Raw genomic sequence first — 24,525 nt, 5'->3', positions numbered from 1 at the left:
AACAAAAAATGGCAATTGTTCAGATAAATAACGAAATTCTCTTTTTCTCAGATGACGGAATACATCAAATTTACCATTTGGAAGTACAAACAGCTCTTATCGATCAATCATATGTAAGTTAGGAACACAAATTAACATCCACACTTTTTCTTTTTCAAAATTCCACTAGCATAGTAGGCAACATCACAAAAAAACCTGAACGTGGTGCATCCAACCAAGAATCATCCAGAATAAAGGCTCCAGCCATCCAAATTTCATGCAAAAGGAAACATTTGAGAGCGAGATCACGACCATCTTAACCCCAAAGATGACAACAGAAACAAGTCAGTTCGTTGATAATTTAGAAGTAAAGGCACATTTCCTTGTATACAGACATCCATGCACTCTACTTGGTTCACATCCCACATCTGGGGCTCATCAAGCCGAACCCACCTCCCATTTTTTTCAAAAAACTTTACTACCACTTAGAGAAAGGAAAATACGACCAATAAAACATATCAAAACCTAAAGTTTCAGAAACTCGTACCTATAACGGTCACGCTCAAAATTCCTCGGCTTAGCGTCTAAAAAGTTGAAAGAAAATGGGTAAGCAAATGAGAAATATGGAAACCACTTACCAGGTTAATTTACATAAAACCCATTCTTGATAAATGAAAATCAACCGCCAAAAACTATAAAACTCAGTCCAATGGAAAGACTGAATCCTTGACTAACATAAAACTTAAACAGTATCAAATTCCATGTTTATCAGTTTCCCTAAAATCTAAGAATCAGCATATGAGCCAGTAAATTTCAAACCAGCAAAATACAATCATGCTCCACCCCTTTATAAACGTCACATATTCCTGTAATAATCTAGGATTTTTTTTTTTATATTAAAAAAACAAGGATACATCCTTGTGGATTTTTGAAATGTCCGGTTTTCAGCAAATAATTTTCTTGCAAGTTGGTCGCCACTGCATTGTTCAAGAAAAAGTCGAGACAAGAAACCCAGATTCTGCTACATATTAACATGCAACCAGGATTGACATGCGAATGCATTTCAGAAAAAAGAGATCACATGGAACAAAGAAAAGGGCAACCGAAACAGAGTCTGTCCACAGCATTTTTCCAAAAGTAGCATCAATCTTTTAAGTTCCATAGGATAGTATTTTTAAAATTAGTTAAACTACACAAGATTCTCATCTACTAATTAGGCATCATCCTTCACCAAGTACTGGAACCACCCACCCAGGAAATCCACAGAAAAGGACTTTGTTTCAGGTGAACTGAATTGTCAGACATGAAACTACACGTGCGACAACAGCCATAACTTTAGCATAGAGACCTCTGTCTCATATCTGTTTCATGTCTTCCATCCTGAAATAAAACGTCAGTATCGATCATATCGGTCATGATGCCTGCAGAGTGAAAAATTGTAGACATTTAGGGAAGTTAAATAAAGGATTATAGGACATCTTCACGTCTTAATACTATCAAACATCTAAAGATCATGAGCGAGGAGATTCTAAAAACCATCCATTGCATACTGATACTACATATTTGCAAATAAAAGCTCATAACAATAATCATGAAATTCCTCTGTAGACTGAAAACCCTACTGCTATCCTTGTTCTCCAATAATCACTACTAACAGTCATTGTGCATAATATAGGAGTTATTCATTGCTTGCTGCATTGTAGCTATGACAAAAAATAGCAAAGATACTAATGAGAATCATAGAATGTGGGGTATGCAGTGGATTAAAAGCTCACAAAAATGTTGAAGCAAATCATAGATACGGTGAATGCTATTTAAGTCAGAATATTATGGCTTCATCAGATAACCATCAGTATCCACAACATAACAAGTTAACCAACCATGAAGCTGAAAGTTTGTTGTTTGGTCACTGCTCACTTAACCAGTCCTTTTGGCTGACATGGCAAAAATGCTGCTTGGTTGAAAAGGGAATGTTCTAAATGGTTGAGTGCTGCCTTTTGGGTTATATGGACAATAAAGCCAGCATCAAAGAACGGAAAAAGGTCCACGAGAAGGATAAAACAGGGAGAAAAATGAGGGTTTAAGGTTATCCACGACCCCCACCCCACCCAACAAAAGCGCCCCAACTTGAAGTATCTTTAGCCAGGTTACATGGGTAAAGTCAGCATTGACCGGCCAACTTTAAGCACCCAAAAAGTAATCATGCTCAGCTGATTAACTGAACAATCACTGCTTCACCAGAGGTTATCCAGGAAAAAAATTCTGAAGGAACACTACTATAATTCACCTGTCCAAGTCACTGCTCAGTTCTTTGATTCTATGTGGTAAATGATTGGTTCGGAGCAGGGGGCTCAATCAGCACCTCCAGTGCCACTCAGCCAATGACCATCTACCATGTAAATGGTTAAGTGAATAGCTGACAGAACAGGTGACTGTTAGGTCCTTAAAGATGTCAGAATTGATCGGCAACAAGAATTCCTGCATATCATTCCATTACCAAAGGTGCTTCCAAAAAGAGACATCATTGTTACAATGGAGGAATAGATAAAATCTGAAAAAATCATGATACATAAAAAGGTCCAGTGTACAGATCAAAGTAGGCAATGAAAAGCCAAAATATGCACACAAACGTAAACTAGGAGTTCGGTAGTTTATTATGAATACATGAACAAGATAAAACATGAGGATCCAAAGACTTGAGAATTCACGTAGAGATGTATTCAGCAATGGGCAGGGTAAATTTTGACCTAATTTAGGTGCAAGTCAAATGTAAAAAAAGTGATTTGGTGAAGCTAAAAGGCCAACGTATGCACTTTGACAACTAAACAAGGAATGCTTGGGCCAAACAATTGAACAAGACAATAGCCAACAATAAACAAAGACAAACATGACAGAGACACAGCTTGTGAAATTTCATAAGCTTTCCGAACAACATCTGAACTCTGAAAACATCCAAAATAGCCAGATTCATCTGATTTTAAACATATCAAACAAAATGCTGTTAAATGTGCTCATAAAGTGCGTAGATATATCAAGAAGTGCAGTAATTAATTATAATAGGTTCAATAAATGGTTATACCAAGCCTACAGTTCTTCAGCTCCCACTGCCTGTTCTGTTCAAAGGAGTGGAGACTGAACCATTTGACTAGCCAGATGGTAGCAAACAGCTTGAGTGGTTTCAATCAAGTATCTTGGTACTTATATAATGGGAGTTAACCAACTAAAAGATAATTCACCATTAAAGCTACAAGAGCATTGCGGTTACCACCACAATCAATACATATGAAACAAAGTGAATACAAATTTTAAAGTAGGTGATTATTAGTAATAATTACATTAGTACCTGTGCCGATCATAATCTCTAGAGCGTTCCCTTGAATGAGAACGTGACCTTCGTCGGCTCCTTGAATCATGACTGCGAGATCGATCCGATTCTCTATCTCGTTCGCGATCATATCCTCGATCTCTATCATAATGACGATCATAGTCTCTGCTCCTACGATCATAGTCCCTTCCCCTGTCACGATTATCACCTCGGTCATCTCTATCTCTATCTCGATCCCTACTTGCTGCCCTGTCACAGTCCTGACTTCGTTCTCTTGACCTAAACAGGAATGAGGCGATAAATTTTATAAGTGCATTGCAGGTTCAAAGCAAGAAAAGAAGTTTGATCTCAGTCGCACCACCCAAGTTCATAGAAGGCTTGGTGAAATTAGTACCTTCTATCATATTCAGAGCGGTCCAACTTTCGCCTCTTATTTCTCTCTTCCTGGCAAAATAAATGTGTACTAGTATATAAATATAACCTCCAAATTACATAAATATCCATTATCCCCAGAGGTAGCAAGATTTTTTGAACAAACAGACGAAGCAAGATATGAAACATTTAAGCACACATTCTGTCACAGAAAAGTTGACAGCCCTAGCCTTCTCTTCTCCAAATAACCAAAAGAGACACTTATATCAAAAGGAAATGAAATTCTCAGCAAGAAATGAATAATTTATGCTGCTAAAGCATTGCCATCCAACCAATCTTATCCTATCACTGGCAGTGTGTAATTTCCCATTAAGACTGAGGGCACATCACCACAAGCTTTTTGGGCTCTGTTAGTTTCCGAAAAGAAACAGTAATTGTGGAACCATCTTTGAGAACCAGAAATCTAGGAAAGCATTTAGAGATCAATCCTCACATATAATAACAAGAAGCAAGGAATCCACCAAAAACATCCTTGTCTTCAACAACACCAACATGGACCCAGAATTTTGACATGTTTACAGTTCTTGCTAAAGACTCGGTACAGCTCTTGATCAATTATAGTTCCTGATATAGCATTCTAAAACCACCTCAATGACCATTTTTTAAAGAAACTTCAAGAACACCAATATAAAATGAACCAACGCTAAATACAAGTAAAAAAAAAAAAACAGGATTCACTATGACTCAAATGCCTTCATTTAATTAAATAAATCAGAATCAAAAAATGAAAGAGAATAAAATTCATATTGTTTTATACAGCCAAGGTGCTTGAAGAGGGACTTTTGGCTTAACGGTTCTTGACACAATCACCCCTAAAAGTATTATGAGAATGCAAAAGACAATATTTGTGGGTCCATAAACAGTATATATACACTTCTACAAGTTTGAAATATCTAAACTCGCACTAGGTTATATATGTAAATGCATTTATGCTTAATTTCATAATTAAACAAGTATGTGCAAATCCAAGAACAGGAAATCAAGCCCTCAAAATATCAACCTGTGTAATGCAAGAAGCCTAGCAAATATACTCAAGCCAGCAAAGGTGACATGCTCATCTAATCCAGCATGATGGGAACCTTAACCATGAGTAAACCCTTACTAGAGAGGTATTTAAATTAATATTCATCTCTTTTTAACAATATCAGGCCTCTGGCGAATTAAGGAGGAGAAACACAGAAGACAGTGGCATTGTGAGAGGCACATAGCACTACAGGAATCTGAAACCATGCTTGACAGAAATGAATTAGCCAGTGGAATATGGAAGTCAAGAGATGCGCTTCAAGCATATTACAATATGATAGCTCGAGCAGCTCGCATTCTGCTAATCATAAAGTGATCATGGACAAGAACTGTATATTTTCCTGTATTAATAACAGATACAGTTAAGACAATGTGGAATAAGAACTAAGTATTGTGTGTCTGTTCTTCGTGGGGCTAGCACCAACAAGGCATGTATCATACTGTCTTGGAGCATTGCATACAGCTGGCACCATACCAATGCAATATGGTTGCAAGGCACTAGACCAGTCCACACTGATCCACGCCAACCAGCAAGGAACAGCACTTTTACCTATTATCTGTACAATAAACTATACCATGAAATTTAACACACTGCACTTTGTATTTTGTTTTTTATAGAGAAATTTGATTCTCTTTCCGTGGTTTTCCTAACTCTAGGAAAGTGTTGGCAGAAATAAAACTCAACTGCACAGTAACCTGTTGAGATCAGAAAACTCAAGTACGACAAACTTTTCCCTTTTTTCCTTTATGATGCCAACTTGGGCAATGGTTTCATAGTTTTGTTGCAACCTATATAAAATTCTTTCCCAATACCTTGTCCACTAGAAAAATGGCATGGTTTTACATATGCCATTCCATCACCCACTTCCCTCACACTCATAAGATCACAATTTACTAGTCATCATAATAACATAAGAATCACCACAATCTATGATCACAGCATTAATATAGATGTCAAATAAAGTAGCATTACTATGAACTACGAAAGCAACCTTAATTAGCTCTTTTACCAAGTAAACTTCTCTAATGCAAGGTCCATAAATTCTCCAATTACTATTCAACCATATCCCACCATTTATCATATAGTTTTGGTAGAAGCAAGATTTACACAACATTTTAATCAAGTCTGTTATATCCATATGCCTAATTAGTCAACTTTGATTATCCACTTTAACTGTAAACCAATCCACAAGTGCTGATCTTTTGGCACCATGCTACTCAATAAAATTACTGAAAATCTCTATGAAGAATGTGGGACAGCATCAGCACCTGACCATAGAGTTTAAATTTTAAAGAAATTTAACATGGTACTACAACAAATACATCAGGCATATAGAAGGAAATCTATAACACTTCAGGGTGCAACTTTCATATTACATTCTGCTGGAGGAACATGTGAAAGAAACAAGAATACATAATCAAAACATAAATAAAGACATCATATGGGGAAAAGAACTTGCAAAAGCAAACCTGCAGTTCTGCTAACTTCTCACGAATTTGCATATAACCCAAATGAAGCTTTCCTCCAAAATGATCAGCCAAACGACGATCACTGCATACCACAGAACAAGCAAGATATCACATTCACCATAAAATCCACAAACCTTCCAAACCTCCTAGAGGTTTTACATAATGCATAGTAACCCCATAACTTCTGACAATTATAATCTACAAACATAAAACAATAAAACACGCACATTCTTTAGCTGCAAAAGTAATCCGCGTAAAACTGGGCCCAAAAGCCTGCTGGTGACAAGGAGGTATAATGTGCCCGTCAAAAGCTGAAGTACTTAACCCCAAATACTAGTATTTTGTTGCCCTCAGAATTGCAGGAACATCGCTGAAATTACAAAGCAAGAGGATAAAAGATTTTACCTGTCATAGACACTCAAAAATGCACCACATATGTCACATACACGCAACTTCTGATCAGTCTGCAAAATGAGTCATAGATGTCAGTCACCATTATATTTATCAGGATCAACATTGCATCTCGCATTGCAAATAACAACAGCAGCAGCAGCAGCAGCAACAACAATCGATTAGCCACTGCATGCTGCATTATCAATCATGTTATTATCCTATGAAACATTTCCAAATTTCCAATGCACCATATAATTGCCATGATACAATAGCAAAACCATAATCGCCCAATAAAGTTGTATGAACATATGAGACAAGGAACAGTGAAAACATTTTTCTAAAGGTCTCTGATATTAATAATGTAACGTTGTAAACACTTTTAAGAGAAACAATATTGACTATGCTGTCCATTCATCAACTAGCAATGCAGAATAAATACATCAGCATATTGCAAACAGAAGTTACAGAACACTGAATTTTAGCAGTTTCTTTCATCAATACTGCACAAAAATTACTCCCTTCACCCTGAAACCACTTTTAGTGCCATCATTCATAAAAGAAGAGCCACATTATTTTAAGTCATATAAGATACATTCAAGGAACTTCGAATTTTTTGAAGATTGCAAACCATTTTTCTAGCACTCTAGGTATACTCACTCAAAATACATAAATAAGCACTGTTAGTTATACAGATCTTTTTTTCCTTGCTAACAGGACAAAAGTATTTCCTGTTCCATTTTCAACATCAAGCTTACTTGTAGAAATTTACATTCAAATGACAGGGAGGAAGTTTTAACAAAAATATATTTTTGAATAACTCATGTTCAACATGTGATTATGATGCCATACATCCTTACGTAATTAGCAATGGTTTCCAAATGTTGCAAGTCACTATTAAAAAAAAAAAAAATCATCATTCAATTTTGTGAGGAACTGAATATACTTTAAACTTAGGATCATTCCCATGTTTCTTTCAGAAAGATAGAGAGTATATAAACAAGACAAAATAATCACATGATTTGATTACAACTCAAAACTCCACATTTAGTTTCCTTCTCAAAATCTATACATACACAGAGTACATAAAGCATAGTTTTTTTTTTCACAGATAAGATGGTTTTGTTTTGTTTTGTTTGTTTGAAGGTGCTCTTGTTAGTGTTTGTTGATTTGTTGGACTCACTTATTGGGATTTTCCAAATAATATTACCTTTTACTTTATTTTCCAAAATCATCATGTAATTCTTTTCTAAGAACTTGACTTCTAAAAGTGCCGTCTTGTCCGCATCTGCATGGTACCAGTGAATAAAAGTTTTTAAATGGTTGCATTTGAGCTCTGGATTAGGAATCCAAAGTTTAGTGCATTCAAACTAATGGTAAAAAATATATCAAGACTGTTGCAGGAGAATTTAATTAACTCAAAACTGATGGTTACCAGTTTCATTAGAAGTTAGGATTTAGGAGTTTCAATAATGTTCAAAGGTTAGTACTTAAGATTGCATGTCCTGACTTGACATGAACCCATACTTAGTGGAGCAGTGCTTTTTGCACTTCAAGATGTTGCGCATGATCTGGCCTTGTCCTAAGTCAGGTATTACGAACAAAGCTCCCCAAGTAGTGAATTTTAAAATAATATTAGTGATAATAATACTTCATATATATATACACACACACACACACACACAAACACAGATACATTTTCATGCCAGTTTGTGTTAATCATGTCCATATTATGTGGTACACGTGCATGGTTGTGGTATTGCTAAAACCTGATATATATATATATATATATATATATATATATATAACCTAGCAAAAATCTCCATTGACAATAAAATATGTAATTACAAATTCAGTTACTATAATATCTCTTTAGAGGCATATCCTTAGTTTACCTTTGATGCTCTTTGTATGCATCTAGGCTAGTGAACACACAGCATCATACAGAACTTTGCTTTTTGGCCTACAGGATACAGACAATATTTGATATCCTATATCTGGAAATGAAATGATCTTACAAGAGTCATGGTTCAAGAAAAAGTGAATTTTTTTATCTTTAACCAACAAGAGGACTCTGATTTTGCATATTACACTGTGTATCAAATGGAAGGGTGTGAACAAATACCGAAAAATAAATAAAAAGTATTTTCAAACAAAAAAGATATGCATCAATGACTGAACTCACAATTCGCACATCTGCAGCAGTATACTTTGAAGAATCTAAGCCTGGCTCCTGGCGTGCACCCAACTGAAAAAAAGAAAATGATATAGCATTAAGTTTCTGGGTAAAAGAGCATGGTAAAAGATCAACAAGTTTATCAGAAATCATCAAGAAGGAAACTTCAAAACATATGGATCTAGATTATCAGAAAGATGTTATTAGACTACTATCCCAGTAATTTTATACTGACTTTAGACAGAAGGACCAAACAATTAATTCCTCTGAGTCCAGAAAGAAAGAAAAAAAAAACCTTTTTAAGAGCTTCTGCCTCTTCCAAAGCTTTCTGAGCTTCATCTACCATTCCCTTCTCACCTGCCAATAAAAAAGCATCCCAAACAATTTAGAAAACAAAATACAGACTAATGTGAATGATTAAGCAACATAAAATGTGCTTCACATATAATGCTTTAAACAATTATGCTCAAATCATACGTCAATCCAATTTGCTGGAGCATGTATAAGTGCAACCATTTCAATGGGTTGTCTTGCACCAAAAAAGAAGAAATTATCACCAACCAGCTGGCACAAGCATGACAAATTAAACATCATATATTGTCAGCATGAGTAATGTTAATGTCAGGCTCAGATGAAGTGCAAATGAATTATTGGAATTAGAAAAAGATTTAGAACAACAAATGTTATATTAAACACAATATAACAGGAGCATACATAAGTTGATGCCCACAAGATAAGAATTCCTATTGTCATCAGGGTTCCATGTAATAATACAAGAGAATGGAAGCTAAATCAAGAACATTAGTAAATAGCTGTCATATCAGATGAACAAAGATGCAATTCAACTTCATGTTTGATGAACTGCCTTAGTTGACATGATAGAAGAATATCAACTTGGGAAGTACTAGAAACTAATAGTTACTTGGAGTAAATAACTAATACCAAAAAACTGCAAAAGCCAAAAAATAATTCGAATGAATAATTAAGGATCACAAATTTCCAATAAAAAGGTAAATTGTATATACCCAGTTCTTCTGCCTTCTTAAGTTTTTCATTTATCATTTCTTGTGTTCGGGGATCTGGAGGAACAAGTACTGGCGTCGATGACGATTGAGGAAGATTCTGAAGTGGTTGGGGCAAGGAAGCTCGGTCTTTATTGAAGGCATCAAGAAGAAGCATCGCCTGCAGTTGGAAAAACAAAATTAATGAATTATATACACAACAAAAACAGCCATAAATACAACAGAAACAGCAATAGAAGTTGTTCTGCAAAGTTTTCTAGTTTTCAATAAAATTATGCTTCACAATGATCCCAGAGTTATGTCAAATGTTTGTCTCGCAAAAAGATACCTGCTTATCAGCTCTTTTTGTCCTAAGCTCTTCAAGCTCCTCCAGAGCCCGGATTTTACTGTCCGTTTTTCCCTCCAAATCTGAAAAGCAATATGTCATAACCATCTCCATCATTGACCATAATACTCAAGAGTTGTACAGATAAAGGAAGAAATGCAATCCACTCAGAAAACAGTGACCAAACAACATAACAACAGAAAAAAGACAATTATTGTCACCACAAACTAACATGGAGCACCAATAACTAAAGCCCAGAGAAACATGGATGTACATGAAACACACACACAAAAAAAAGGGGGGGAGGGGGGGCCGTAGGGCTAGCAAAATATGACCCGACCTGTGATCGGCCCGTCATAAACAGGTTTGGATTTAGGCTAAACGGGTTTAGATCATAAACGGATCAATCTGTTTAATCCATTTAATAAGTGGGTCAGATTTGTATTTTAGATATCTGACCCGTTTAATGTTCAAATTGGGTTGAGTCAGATAACCCATTTAACCTGTTTAACCTATTTCTGACCCATTTAACAAGACCTGTTTAACTCATTTAAGATCCGTTTAACCTGTTTAACCTATTTCTGACCCATTTAACCCGACATGTTGAACCCGTTTAACCCGTTTAACCTGTTTAATCCGTTTAACCTAATTTAACCTATTTAATAAACGGATTAAATGGATCAGATCGGGTTACTTGTTTAATAAACAGATCGGGTTTAGATTTGAATTTTTGACCTATTTAATAAACAGATCGGGTTTGAGTTGACGATTTTCTGATCCAACCCATTTATGACCTGACCCGATCCGATTGCCACCCCTAGGGGGGGGAGTAGTCAGCAGCCAAAATGACATAAGCATCCATTTAACAAAGAATCGAGATTCCAATGGAAGAACCTTGCTATCAACAAGCTAAGGCACAAGTAAACTCAGCACAGCATAAAGGAGGTATAAGGTCAGCATTTATGAAGGTGCACAAGATACATCTGTATTAATCTGTTTTTTAATCAAATGATTAGTTGTCCAAAAGTTACTTCTGCAATTTATAGTAATATCAATCAGTAATCTAGTCTGGATATAGATAAACCTAGAATATATGAGCTTTATGATAATACACAACATAAAACCAGAAAAACTGTTGTGTGGCAATAATTAGTGCTACAAGTCGCTCCTCATGCACCTTGTTATCTCCTTATGGCAACACAATGCTGCCATGGCTTGTCGTGATTCGAACAATCCTTCATGAATCAGGTGAACCTTGTCAATCACACTAGTCCCATGATGAATAGTTCCAAAATATTTTTGGTAGACAATATTTCATGTGAATATTTATGGGTTTTAAGAATATACTAGATACTAGTAAATCTTATGTGTAACTATATACCACCCATATTGACTGCTAACATTGTGTCATGACGCATTCATACACAAACTAGTGGAACAACACAGTGGCATGTTGATAACGTCAATCTTTGATCCCCCAAAAAAAACATATACTTAAGTTATGCAGCAAAGTGTGAGACATCAGAAGATACAAACCAGCATGTAGTGTGGTGCATAAAATCTTAATAGAAATTTCAATTGTTGTATTTTACATTTTATGGTTCTGATAATGACTTGAATTGATCGCTAAATTATACCTCATTATGTAAGCATATAGAGGTATTGCATAAAACAAACCAAAAAAAGAAAAGAAAAGAAAGAATATAACCTGAAAGAATGGATAGGCACCAGAAGCATAACTCTTGAAAAGTCTTAGCAGCTGAGTAAAGTGAGTTTAGGACGAGATGACCACACTAAAGCAAGGAACACTTGACGGCGAAGGATATCTATAAAATATCTAAATGGGCATTAGAGTAGATTGATGGTGAATTCGAGACAAGAACAAGATGGCTACAGATCTAGAACTAGGAATGCGATGGGCGATGTGAAAGATAATTCAGTAATGACACCTAACATCATAGTCAACATTGATCTACAGACCATTTTGTGACTTTCAAGAATGATGCCAAGTCACCACTAGAGCATACAAAATAAGATCATTAGGGATGTACATGAAAAACAAAATGAGCAATTGAAGTGCTAGAAATAGTTATCAAAAGATAGCTTCCAGTTGCAATAGACATGCGTCAACGATCTCTTAATTCTTAAGTGGCTGAAGCTCTCATAATTTTGCACCTTTTATTTTCTCTTCAAAGGAATACTTATCCAGTTATCCTTGTATGTTTATCATTAACATACAGACTGCTAATGGAGGAGATTTCAGGGCATGTGGTAGTTGAAGATAATATAGTTAATGGATGATACAACAACAGGATGAACCATGTTGGATATACAAGTTCCTACATGCAACAGCCACTGAATAGCTGGATGTGTTACCTACTCCAGGTCATATGAACTCATATGCTACATATACAAAAAAGGAGTGTCAGCATAATTTGCCTGCATATTTGTGTAAATTAAGCATGGCCACACTAGAACTTTTCCAAATTAGATTATAAAGAAAAGTTCTGGAAAATTGCGATCTCAAAGGATTTATGATAGAATATATATAAGGTAATATTTATGACAAGAAAAATAAAAATGAGACCCTGATCAAACGTGAAAGCCAAAAAAGTCCAAGGTTAGCATGCTTTGTTGCAGGGACCTCCTATTTATTGCATGCTAGGCCCATCCCCTTCAGGTTACAGGGGAAAAAATATAAATTGAAAGAAGGCCAACAGAGATGTAAGAGTGCCTGAACAATAAAGGGAACCTACGCACAAAAGGTAAGCATTACGGCAATCAGCACAATATAGTGAACCACAATTTTATATTGCTTAGCATAAGAACAACTAGCACTGCTTTAAATAAAAGAGTTAATTTGACTGTTGCAGCTTTGCTCAAAAGAACTAGAATATACCACTGATAATTCGAAAGTGCATATCAAGCAATATCATTTTCGAGATAACCTAGCCAACATGCTAGCTAACAAACAAGATGAACTCCAGAAGCGGACAGGAAGTACAAGTTAATCATAAACATGTGACAATGCTTACAACCACAAATATCAACATTAGTTAGATCATCTGTGTCACTGGCTAAATAAATTACCAAAAGCATCAACTTCTTTCAATTTCTCCTTGATTTGCTTTGACAACTCCATGACCTCAGCTGTCTGCATTTTCATAGTACAAGGTTCCATGCAAAGTTTAGCAAAATAATCTGTAAACAGAAAGGTGCAAGCTCAAAAGGAATGCAACAAATACCTGGGTAACCTCTGATACAGATATTGCAATAGCAGCTTTGGCATCCTCATCCTCCAGGCGCTTAAGGGCTCTTTGGATTTTCCTTTCGCATTCAACAATCAGCCTTTCTATCAAATCCTCCAGTTCTCTATCAAAATTATGAATTCCCTTTGCTTTGGCTTCTTCATATCTATGATTTGGTCAGGAAGAACAACAAAATACATTGCTTCAAAAGCATCTGGCTAAACAAATAGCAATATACTGTCTAACCATGTAGCATAAAATTTCTCCTGGCCTTGGGAAAATGATCAACACACAAGCTTAAACAGACCAAGGTAACGATTTTTTTCACTTTGACAATGGCTCGGCGAAAGCCAGAAAACATAATGAAAATTTAGCATGAATAACAATGCCTTCATGCTAGAATTTACTTACCATTCAAATGAAAGAGACAGCAATAACTATATCAAAGGTAACAAGGCTCATCCCACCTCCGCAGAACAGCTTACATGGATATAATTAATAGTCGCCCAACATAAACATATATAAAATATATAGCTTCACCGACCTTTATATTAAAGCTTCATTGCACCCGAACCCGGAAAGCTTGAAGCATACTTGCCCAAACTCCAATTATTTGAATGTTTCATTCGTATCAAAAAATAGATAATCTAATAAGAAAAGTAAGTAAGGCCTGTTCATTGTGCCATTGCAAAGGATACTCTTTCCTCAGCTGTAAAGAGTGCACCTTTGGACAAGGACCCATGTCCATTTTCTGATATAAAACACAGACGAAAACCACTGTCAATTTAAACAACCGATATCACAAACTTTACCAACTTGAACAAATCCATAGTTACTTTTGTCCTTCCAGAACCAACATTTTTAACGCATTTTTTAAGAGAAGCATGAAAGCACTAAACTAAAATTCAAATAAGTCAGCAATTATCATCATCTAAAAAGTAGACATATTAGAAATAATGTAAAACGACATACTAACAAAAAAACCAGAAATTGACAAAGACTTCTAAATACCAAATCAAATACACCAAGCAATGGCAAACACCGAGCAAGATAAATGGTTTTTATAGATAAAAAGGACTTAAATAAGCAAATGGCAGTGGAAATAGAATTAATCTCAGACCCCAAAACCCATACTAGGACATGAAATCAGAAACCCTAAGATTGAAAACTAATGTTGAACCTAGGCCGATCGAGAGAAAAAAAAGGTAGCGATAGGCATCAAATGGGTTAGGGTTTGCGATCGGGACCGTGAGCTGGAAGAGGTCGTGGGGGCAAAGGCCGGCCAAGAAGAGGCGGCAGACGTCGCGATCGTAGTACTTGCGATTCACCTCCCTGACGTCGCCGTTCCGGTTGGCCCCCATGAGGACGTCAAGCTGCTTTCTGATCGCGTCCATCTCTAGGGTTAGGGTTTTCTAGGTGGTCGCTCAGCAGTGAGAGGGAGAGAGTTACGGAGAACGATGACGACGAGAGGCCACCGGGACCACGAAGCGAGTCGCGACTTATATATAGCCTCCTTTGTTGGGTTGCGTCCCTCGCTTGCTCACCATATCAAATTCTACCAGACACTTCACCGACCGGTGGTCCTCCTTGATAAGGCTTAGCATGAAGCTCGATTATACATGTATTGCCGTCTAAAAAGCAACCTACGGCTGTGATAGTTTGATGGTAAAGGAAAATTTTAGGGGACACAGTGATCACTGTGCCCCCGAGCACTCTCAAGTCTCGATCTTGATGAAACTAGCATTTGATCTAAAATTCTTTTTTTCTTTATTATCATTTGATCTAAATATTAAGAGTTGAAGCATAGGCAATACATGTGAGCTGTTTTTATTTTTATTTTTTTAGAAGTCACGTTCATTAAAAAAATCTCTCTTTCTCTCTCTATATATATTGCTAAGCTAGATGATTCATGTCCATATATATTACTAAGCCAGATGATTCATATCCATTTGCAACCAATCAAATCAGAAAATAAAATGATCCAAAATCGTGTGAGAGAAAGAGTAAAAGAATAAGCCGTCCAATTAAAATCATTAGATTAATTTGCCATATAACTTGCCATCCAGTTTGTCACTCCATCTTCCTCACAATATATATGAGTCACTGAAAATGAAATCCATCCATAAATCCATAAGTATGGGTTGACATTCTTCATTTGATCTCTATTTTGTAACCCAATTAATTACAATAGTTGATTTGTCTTGCAAAACGATATGACTGGCTTTTAATGTAAAAACTATATACCAATTCCTTCCCAAGCTCCTCTCAATTTTGCCCTTCGTACACTAATATCAAAGATTTGCATCTTATCAATTGTCAATTAAAGTTGGGATCTCTAATCACAAATCTAACACCTCCTTTTACACTTCCATCAGTAATACTCTCATCAAAATTAATCTTGAGGGAACTTGGGGAAAAAGATCCCAAGATATAAAAATCATCCGATGATCAATAATTGTTGAAGCGTCCTAGGCATCCTTAACTATCAAAGAATGCTAAATAATAGATATGTCAATGAATTCACCAACTTGCATAAAAACTCTCAATGACAAAGTACAATTTTTAAAGAGCCGAATATTTACAAAATATATTTTTAATATTTAAAAAAAATAAGAAAGTCATGTTTTTATCATCATTAACACTACTACCATCTTAATCACCATCGTTGTTGTTGCTATTATTGTGATCTTAATTGCTATCCTTACTATTACTACTATTGCCATCATACTATTATCCTAACATTATTACTGCTGTTGCCATCATACCATTACCCTAACATTATAGCCACTTTTGCTAAATTAATAGTATCTCCTCTACAACAATAATTGATGCTACTATCACCACCATCACCGCCTCCGCTGCACCATCATCATCGAGTCATCAATTATTACCGCTGCTACCACCATCACTACCTTTCTTTCACCTATCATTGCCATCTCTACTACTCCACTATTATACTTACACCAACACCACTATTATTTCCACTACCTTTGTTGCTACAACTACAACTACCATTGCACCTATCACGATCAATACATTTATATTTAAAAAATAATTAACTAAACCAAAAGTAGTTATACTTTTTATAAATTTAAAAAAAAATTATTTTATTTTATTTCTTACCAAAAAATAAAAGTGATGCTAAACAGTACCTTAAGATATAATTTCAACTTTTTTTTATTTATTCATGAACAATGTACTTAGATTCCATCTATGTTTCTTCTCTCTTTTTAATCTCTCTGGCATGTGTTTCCCACCCTTTAGACACCCTTCTAAATTATCACATATGTCAAATTATAACAGTAAAATTTATCACATATGTTTCTTCTATACGTTGTGGATCCAAGCATTCACATTGTAATAATCAATGAACTCAAGTGGTGGTATTAACAGTACCACATTTTACCAAGATGGCATTATCAAGCTGAACAGCATATTGGAAGAGCAAGCAAATTGGTTGTTGAAAGATCATCATCCAAGCGCTTCTGAGAAAACCAACTGCAACAGGTACTGGAATATGCGAGTCCAACTAACCTAACTACTGGATATAATAAATTGTACAATGCGGTTCATAACATGTCTAATACATAATAAGCAAGCTAATATTTGAAATATAATATAAACATATGTTGATCCCATATTCCGGCTGATCATTTATTCCTGGGAACTGATGTTATCTGAAGTGCTCTCCCTTTGAGAAGTCATCACTCCTTTCATTTTCAGCTCAGCAGGTGATTGCTGCTGCTGCTGCTGTACTTGAGGCTGGTGCTGTTGTGGGTGCATCTGTTGTTGATGCTGGGAGTGGATTTGGAGTTGCTGAAGCTGCCGGGCAGCCAGAAGTGACTGCATCGCATGACTCTGGTGATAATATTGCTGAGTGGTTCCAAAAGATGGTCCAAAGTTCATAATCTGTCCGCCATTAGGAATTGCTTGTCCTGTTGCAATTTTCAACCGCTGAACCTCCTCTCTGAGAGCATCATTTAGTGCTGCAGCAGGCATCAGATAAAAAAAAAAGTTCAGCAAATGTCAAGTTGCCGGGTGTAGGGGATGGAAGCCACACCATACAATCCCAGTTTGAAAAAATTCTTAAACTTTGAACAAATCACAGATACTAGATTAAAAAGGCAAAATAGCATCAACATTGAAACCGATCAAGGAACCTGGTCAGAAGATATTCTGAAGATATGCACAATGTCCAAGATCATGAAGCTAGGAACTTACCATCTTGCAGGTGAACTTGCTGCTCCATGGTCTGAAGACGCAGCTTCAACTCATTATTTTCAGCAGTCAATCCATTAGTGTCTCTCTGTCATGATAAGCCAACATGAAAGAAACTTTTCAGTAAATCCATGTTCACTTCTCATAAGAAGCTCATAAAAACTAATCCTGCTGAAAAATTATTGCCAGGGCGAAGGAAATTTGTGACGAAACCACATAAATACAGACTGCTTATATACGCTTGACTTCAACATCATATTATCACTATCATAGCTCTGTCCTTTTTTTTTTTCTTGTGGTCAATTATTAGAGAGAACAGGAAAGTATGCATATAATGAGGATCAAATAAACTAGTCTCAGAAGTCAAATCATCTGGAAAAATGCCATGGATGTTATATTGCTCATTTCCCAAGTATCTGCATTTCACACTCCCTTTTTCTATACTAGTTTCCCTTATCACTTTATAATACAGGTCCCTCAGTGAGAAGAATGACTTCACATATATAGAAAAAGACAAATTCTCAGAAATAAGTAGAATCATAAGTTTCCCATCAACCTTAATTGCAGGATGGAATACCTAAATCAAGGATTCATACAAATGATTTCAGAGAACCATTTGCAACCCATACAAAACAAGCTCCAGCTGTTTCTATACTTTTATGAAGTGGATCAGCACGAGTCACGGTGGAAAAACTAAGTTTGTGACCTCATGATATATGAGTAAGAGGGCTCCTAGCTGCAGGGACCTACCATAAGACACCCAAAAAGAGTGATTAGAGATAAATCCTACTAAATTCAATTCCACAATAAGAACTTAATAGCATTGTGGGTGGTGCTTGCAAGTTGTTCCTACTTTCAAACTTATTCCTATTCATTTATATTCTCTCCATTTGTACAAGGTAAGCTATGCTAACTAGACTCTTTTCATGAATCACTGAAAAGGAAAAAGAATAAATAAAGCATGTGCACTCAGCCACTCACAGAGAGGAACCCTTCTGACTGTTACCAACTTTCTAGTTTATGTGACTTGTAGGATAAAAATACCTGTAACATGGTCAACTGGGTTGATAATGTTGTAGCTTCTGTCTGCAGGGTTTGCACTTTTCGCTCAAGCTCTGCAATGTAACGCATCTTTCTTTCCTTTGACCTAGCAGCCGACTGCCTATTCGCCCAGATCCTATCATATTCCACCAAAGTACTTGTTATGATATAAGAACATGTAAAAAAAAAAAAGGTGAAATTGTAAAACAATGTCATGAAAATAGGAATGTTCATATCTGAAGCTAATACGAGCTATTAACTTGCACAAATAACGAATTGTAATTGTAAGGCTTAAATCCTGATTTGTCTTCCATTTCTGCATTTCTATTTATATAAAAAGATTCACATAAATTGGATAAAGACTCCTGTTGTCACCCAGCATAGTTTGACCACAAAAACGTCAAAACCAAGATCAGCTTGCTGCATATTTTTTGTTTAAAATATTTGGCTTTAACTTTTCTAGTTATGTTAATTTTGTTGCTGACTCACTGAATATTTGCTGTAGCTATTCTTATTATTCATATATATTGCTGCATAAATTCTCATTAGCTTGCTGCATTTATTTTAATAATGTTGTTTCCTTGCCGTATTTATTTGTCCAGGATAAAGAGTGTTTGCTAAACTTATGTCTAGTAACATACGGATTTTTACTAGATTTATATTTCTTATATTTACCGAATTTATGGGTTTCATTTTGTGAACTATCTTAGAAATTGCGAAGTTAAGTGTTATTATATAGTATTCTATGATAAACCAATCATGCTTTTTGGATGTTTCATACCATATATTAAAAAATGATATTTATTTATTATTGTGTACAGCCACATCATATCCTAGCCATATTGTAGCCCATTTTTCCAAGGTTTGTCATAAAAGTATATTTGTATCATGTTGTATCTGTATCCCATACCCATACCTACGCTTCCTAGCTCAGTTGTTAGTATGATCATGCTCATCAATATTATACCGCAAAAGCCAGGCTGTCAGAGTCCCTACTGACACATTCAAATAAATCAATTTTCTGTTTCTCACCATCATGCATTCTTATGCTTCTTAAATTCCATCTTGGGTCCTTTCCCAATTACCAACACTAATTGCAAACACTCCATGCTTACCTATCAATGATTGACCCGTAGGCTCCCTAAGCTCATGCAGCAGACCACTCACTCCACATGCGTCAAGACTTCAACTAATCACTATAATAGTTCATAGATCTTATTGGTACATATCACTTCTGTTTGCTGGATTTCATTTCACACTACATACCAATTTTGCTCGTTACAATGCTTCATATTCAGGGTCAATTACCAGCAAAACAGCTCACCATCTATAAAAATGTAAGAGCCTTTCCAATAGTTGATGAAGCCATATTGAAGCTAGTGCACACAATTTTCTAGAAAGCTTCACCAAATTACTTGACATAAGCAGGCAAAAAAAATTCCAGGATCAATCCACAGGAAGCAAAGGGATCTTCCACCACATACATTATATTTTGTATCGAACACAGCACACCTTACTCGTATTTCCTAGCTAGAGAAAAGATCTTGATGCATCTCACTTCTTTTCTTGAATGATAATAAAGCATCCTGACTACTTCTTGCTTATGGTCTTGATGCAGTGATGCCATTTGAATAAAAGGCTACCCGAGCATATGAACAATTTTTATTTCGATAATTGGAACTTTTCTTTACAATGCACAGGCTTTGCAATAGGCATAAACCCAAAAGTAATATGGACCACTGATTCACATGAAACTCCAAAACCTCTGTAAGGTTGTTCAAGACTGGTAAAGTAGGTAAGGATATAATTCCTTGATGCAATTTATACTAACTTCGTGCCATAAAGCTACCCAAACTTGTACCCAATAATGACAACTGGCCTCACAAATCTAAAGATAAGATAAGACCTCCAACGGTTTAAGTCATTATCAATCTAATTTTAGAATTTTAATCAACATTAGATATCCAATTCATTGAAAATCCAACTAAAATTCCCAAATCAAATTTCAAAGACAATTATAGACATAGTATTCCTAGATAGACTCAAATGAGAAGAACCGAAATCCTAAACTTCATTGCCACATCAGCACCTTAAAGCTTTCAAGAATTCAAAAGGAGACATCATAACACGACTTCTCAGCCTCTATCATTTCCTTCAAAGAAATATTATCTTCTAGTATGCTGGATGTCTCTTCACCACTGAATACTCAACATGGTGAACTTATCATGATTCATGGTGGTCTACTTCAGAGCTAACTAAATAGAATTTTCAATAGTGACGTCCTAATTTCTCCTGCCTATTTGTCAAAATTTTCCAGATGAGATTCTATAAGGTACATAAGAAAATCATATACCATGACATCAAGCTAGCTAGCAAGTAATTTGGTTGCTGATTAATGAAAAATATTCACACAATAGAGCTATCTAATGTGACAAATATCTCAAACACAATAATATGATTTATCCTAGCATGAACAGTCCCTCAACAACCAAATGGTCCACTGCTAATTTCTCAAAACAATTATTGAGAAACAAGAGAAATCATGCAGGGCATGAGAATAAATCCGTGCAAAAACTTGAATGGAGCGACAGATTAAGACCAGCATACATGATATTTCTACTCACTGAGAATACAAACGAGGAATATATAATGTGTCAAGAGAAGGATGGTGCAAAAAGGTTGACATCTGGGACATCAGAAAAAGGGGTGCTCTAGGACATGGAATCCTCATTTTGTCATTTGACTTGGTCCTTTTGAGTTTAAATTGTCATATGAGTCATTGATAGATTGAATTGGGCAAGCCTTTGATACAGGTTGTCCTATAGTTTTATTTATATGTATTAAACTCATCCATCTAATTTCTCACCTGTAAAAAAGTCACTGTTAAACTTAGTCATAATAAAGGCTTCCCATCCGGCTCTTTGGCTTATCTGTGCCTTAGGATGAACACAATTTCTTATATCAAGAAAGTTGTCTTTTTCCATTTCTCTAAATTCTTCCAAGTTTAGAGGAATTTTGGAGGGTTTCTCGTTGGATGCATGAGTTCAAAATGTGATCAATAAGGTAAATCTTCCAACTTACCAACTGGTTTTATAGATTCCAATGCAAGACCTTTGCTTGCCCAAATTTGCATTGATGAGGAATTCCACACCAATTTCTACACGGTTCATGTTATGTAAACACCAGGCTGTAGAATCTACTTAATCCTTCTAAGGAACCTTCTTAACTTAGAGTTGTGCTCAAAAACCACTTTGTATTTGATGGGAAAAGGCCTGGGTGATGATGAAGAGTCAAAACCAAAGAAATATGGTATGTCTTAAGTTGTCATATCTTTGTCCAAAACAAAGAAACACACACTTTGAGAGGGGAAAAAAATCTATTTAGCCCTCCATACTTACCAAATAATTCAAGCAATAAATCATCATCATTCTCTATGTTAGAAAATGTCCATGGATGCCACTACTCAGTAAATTCTAAATTCTGCAAACTATATGATCAGCTCCATAAAGATTTGAGAACAAATTAGACAAAAATCAAAATATACCAAGTTCTCAAGATTGCGTGACCAAAAAAGGAGAGTGTTGCTATTGCATTGGAGGTTACAAGATTTACCCCCAAACACTTGCAATTACTAAACAAAAAGCATTACTGATTTTTGCCTCAATAAAGTGAAGAAAAGGAGAAAATTGTCTTAAAGAACCAACTAGGGCAGCGATTTGCAAAAACTTGATACTTGCTGCATTTCTTCCAATGTTTTAAAATGCAGTGCATGTAGCCGTATATGTGCCCTGCTTAGCATTGTGCAGCTACATACACAGTGCATGTGGCCACATGCACCTCAACCAAAGGATAGTGCTGCTACCACATTGGAGATGGGTGACAAGATTTACCTCCAAGCACATTTCACTTTTACCAAACAAAAGAATACTGATAATCACCTTAATAAAAGTGAAGAAACAGAGGAAAATTGTCTTCAAGAACCAAATACACTTTTAGGATAGTGATTCACTAAACCTGATACTTACTGCATTTTTTCCAGTGTTTCAAAGGCGTATGTGGCTGCATATGCAGCCCCACTCAGCATTGTGCAGCTACATATGCAACCCAATTAGCATTCCAGGGCCACGTATGCAGCCCACTCCTATGCAGGGCCCAACAGATGAATGACTACAAGCTGATGGTTAGGTTTGATGTGGGTTTCAGGTGGTCCTAATATGGGTACTAAGTAGAAGGTGCTAGCTGTTATTGCTATTAATATTACTACCATTTGTCAAAAAATAATATCATTTTTGTTGTCTTTATTGTATTTAATATTTTTTATTTGTTTTTAAATAATTATTTTAAAAAACACCTTAGCACCCAATATGCACTATGCATATTGCAGCCACCTTTTAAAACATGGATGACTTCATCCTAATATTCCATTCAATCCATCTTTCTTAAACTCGTTCTCTTCAAACAAGCTATTAGAACAACAAATTCACATTCCCATAAGCATTTCTTCCACCTATCAAATTAAACAAGTTTGACCCAATCAATCCCCTTTCCCCTGCCCCACAAAAAAGTAAAGAAAAAAAAAATCTATATGGAACTGAACTTATAAATTATAAAAATTTTGTTTCTGTGTGCTTTCCTTATTTAAAAATGCATTTTGGTTCCAAAAAATTAATGTCCAAAACTTCACGTGCTTCATCTTGCTAACACTCAACTCAAGATTTTATAAATTGTAGCTAACCAATGGACCTATTATCATAAGCCCCCCCACAAATTCATTAACATGGGGAGGATGATAATAAAAAATAAACTACTCCCAAACAAATTGCAGAACAAATATCTGAGGTACCCATCACCTCATCTTCCTCAAATATGCTAAAACTTTCGTATGAAAGTAGTGGAAACTGTTGTGGTGTAGGAGGGAGGGCATTATTAGTCCCACATTGATTGAGTCAAGAGAGACTTTGGTTTATTTAGGAAGGGATCATCCTTCCCATGTGAGATGCCTTTTGAAGGATAAAATCATGAGGTCCGTAGGCCAAAGTAGACAATACCTCACGTGCTGAGCTATGAGCTCTTGGTTGCAACAGTAGTGCACCACCCCTAAGACTGTGGTGCTCCTTTTGTCCGTACACAAGATGCTGTGGTGTCCATAAGCAGATTCTCTCTTGACTGGGGAGTTATGTTGTGGTGTAAGAGAAAGAATATTATTAGTCCCATATTGGTTTTGAGTCAAGAAGAACTCTGGCTTATTTACGAATGGATCATTCTTCCCACTTGAGGCGTCTTTTGAAGGATAAAACCGTAAGGCCTATGGGCCAGAGAAGACAAGACCTCACGTGCTGAGCCATGAGCTTTCACCGCAACAGAAGCTCATCAGGCTTAGAGTCTTCTTGTCTTCATTCAAAATCTTCTTCTACCATGTCCCCATCTAACTTCCTTCCAAGCTTTCTTTTCTCACCATCAATCACCTCGAAGTGGGTTCAGCTATAGCTCTTTCTATCATCTCTCATCAAATCCCTAAATAAATACTATTTAAGCTCAAACAACTTTGTTCTGTTCGGTCTTACTCATCTATTTTGAAGATTTCCGGGAGGGAACCTCCTATTGTAAGGTAAAAGTTCATAGAAATTAGGTCAAGGTATTTAAGTTATTCTTGATCTAGTCTAACACACTCCACCTACCAGGAACAAATAATTGTAAATCCTTACTCTAGCTAGGCATGGAAGTAATCTTAATTCCTTAACAATACATGGAGTCATGGAAAACCTACAGCTCAGATTAACCTAAATTAAGTATAACTTACTTTATTCCATTCATTTATCTATCAAACATTAATTAATAAAATCATGAAATCAGAGAAACTGGCCACTCAGGTCCTT

At 35.9% G+C, this 24,525-nt stretch overlaps 2 protein-coding genes across 7 annotated transcripts in view; both read right to left on the bottom strand.

Moving 5' to 3' along the window:
• Positions 1-1,076: 1,076 nt before the first annotated feature.
• On the bottom strand, positions 1,077-14,922 carry LOC105038617 (U1 snRNP-associated protein usp106). Of its 5 annotated transcripts, none has more exons than XM_010914477.3 (13): positions 14,638-14,921; positions 14,089-14,141; positions 13,388-13,556; positions 13,233-13,296; positions 10,146-10,225; positions 9,821-9,977; positions 9,091-9,152; positions 8,805-8,867; positions 6,635-6,693; positions 6,230-6,311; positions 3,699-3,748; positions 3,323-3,583; positions 1,077-1,359 (listed from the first exon to the last, which is right to left on the bottom strand). In XM_010914477.3, exons 1-13 carry the CDS (start codon positions 14,782-14,784, stop codon positions 1,335-1,337), a joined length of 1,272 nt encoding a protein of 423 aa, XP_010912779.2. In that variant the 5' UTR covers positions 14,785-14,921; the 3' UTR covers positions 1,077-1,334. The 5 variants fall into 5 exon arrangements, 3 of the variants coding, with proteins under 3 accessions (XP_010912779.2, XP_010912777.2, XP_019704148.2); XM_010914475.4 differs by having other exon boundaries at positions 1,077-1,400; positions 14,638-14,918; XM_019848589.3 differs by having other exon boundaries at positions 1,077-1,400; positions 14,089-14,167; positions 14,638-14,777.
• Positions 14,923-16,826: 1,904 nt separating this feature from the next.
• LOC105038616 (probable transcription factor PosF21) overlaps positions 16,827-24,525 on the bottom strand; it is a 9,452-nt gene continuing 1,753 nt past the window's right edge. For both annotated transcript variants that reach the window (XM_073260198.1, XM_010914473.3), the window contains 3 exons: positions 18,653-18,785; positions 17,612-17,696; positions 16,827-17,376 (listed from right to left, as the gene is read on the bottom strand). In XM_073260198.1, the coding sequence (XP_073116299.1) occupies positions 17,045-17,376; positions 17,612-17,696; positions 18,653-18,785 (550 nt within the window). In that variant the 3' untranslated portion in view covers positions 16,827-17,044. The remainder of the gene's footprint in view (positions 17,377-17,611; positions 17,697-18,652; positions 18,786-24,525) is intronic.

This window comes from Elaeis guineensis, chromosome 1 (genome assembly GCF_000442705.2).
Source record: "Elaeis guineensis isolate ETL-2024a chromosome 1, EG11, whole genome shotgun sequence".
In the NCBI taxonomy this organism is placed as follows: Eukaryota; Viridiplantae; Streptophyta; class Magnoliopsida; order Arecales; family Arecaceae; genus Elaeis; species Elaeis guineensis.
Note: the sequence above shows the minus strand (reverse complement) of the source record. Positions and strands in the feature narration are given on the sequence as shown.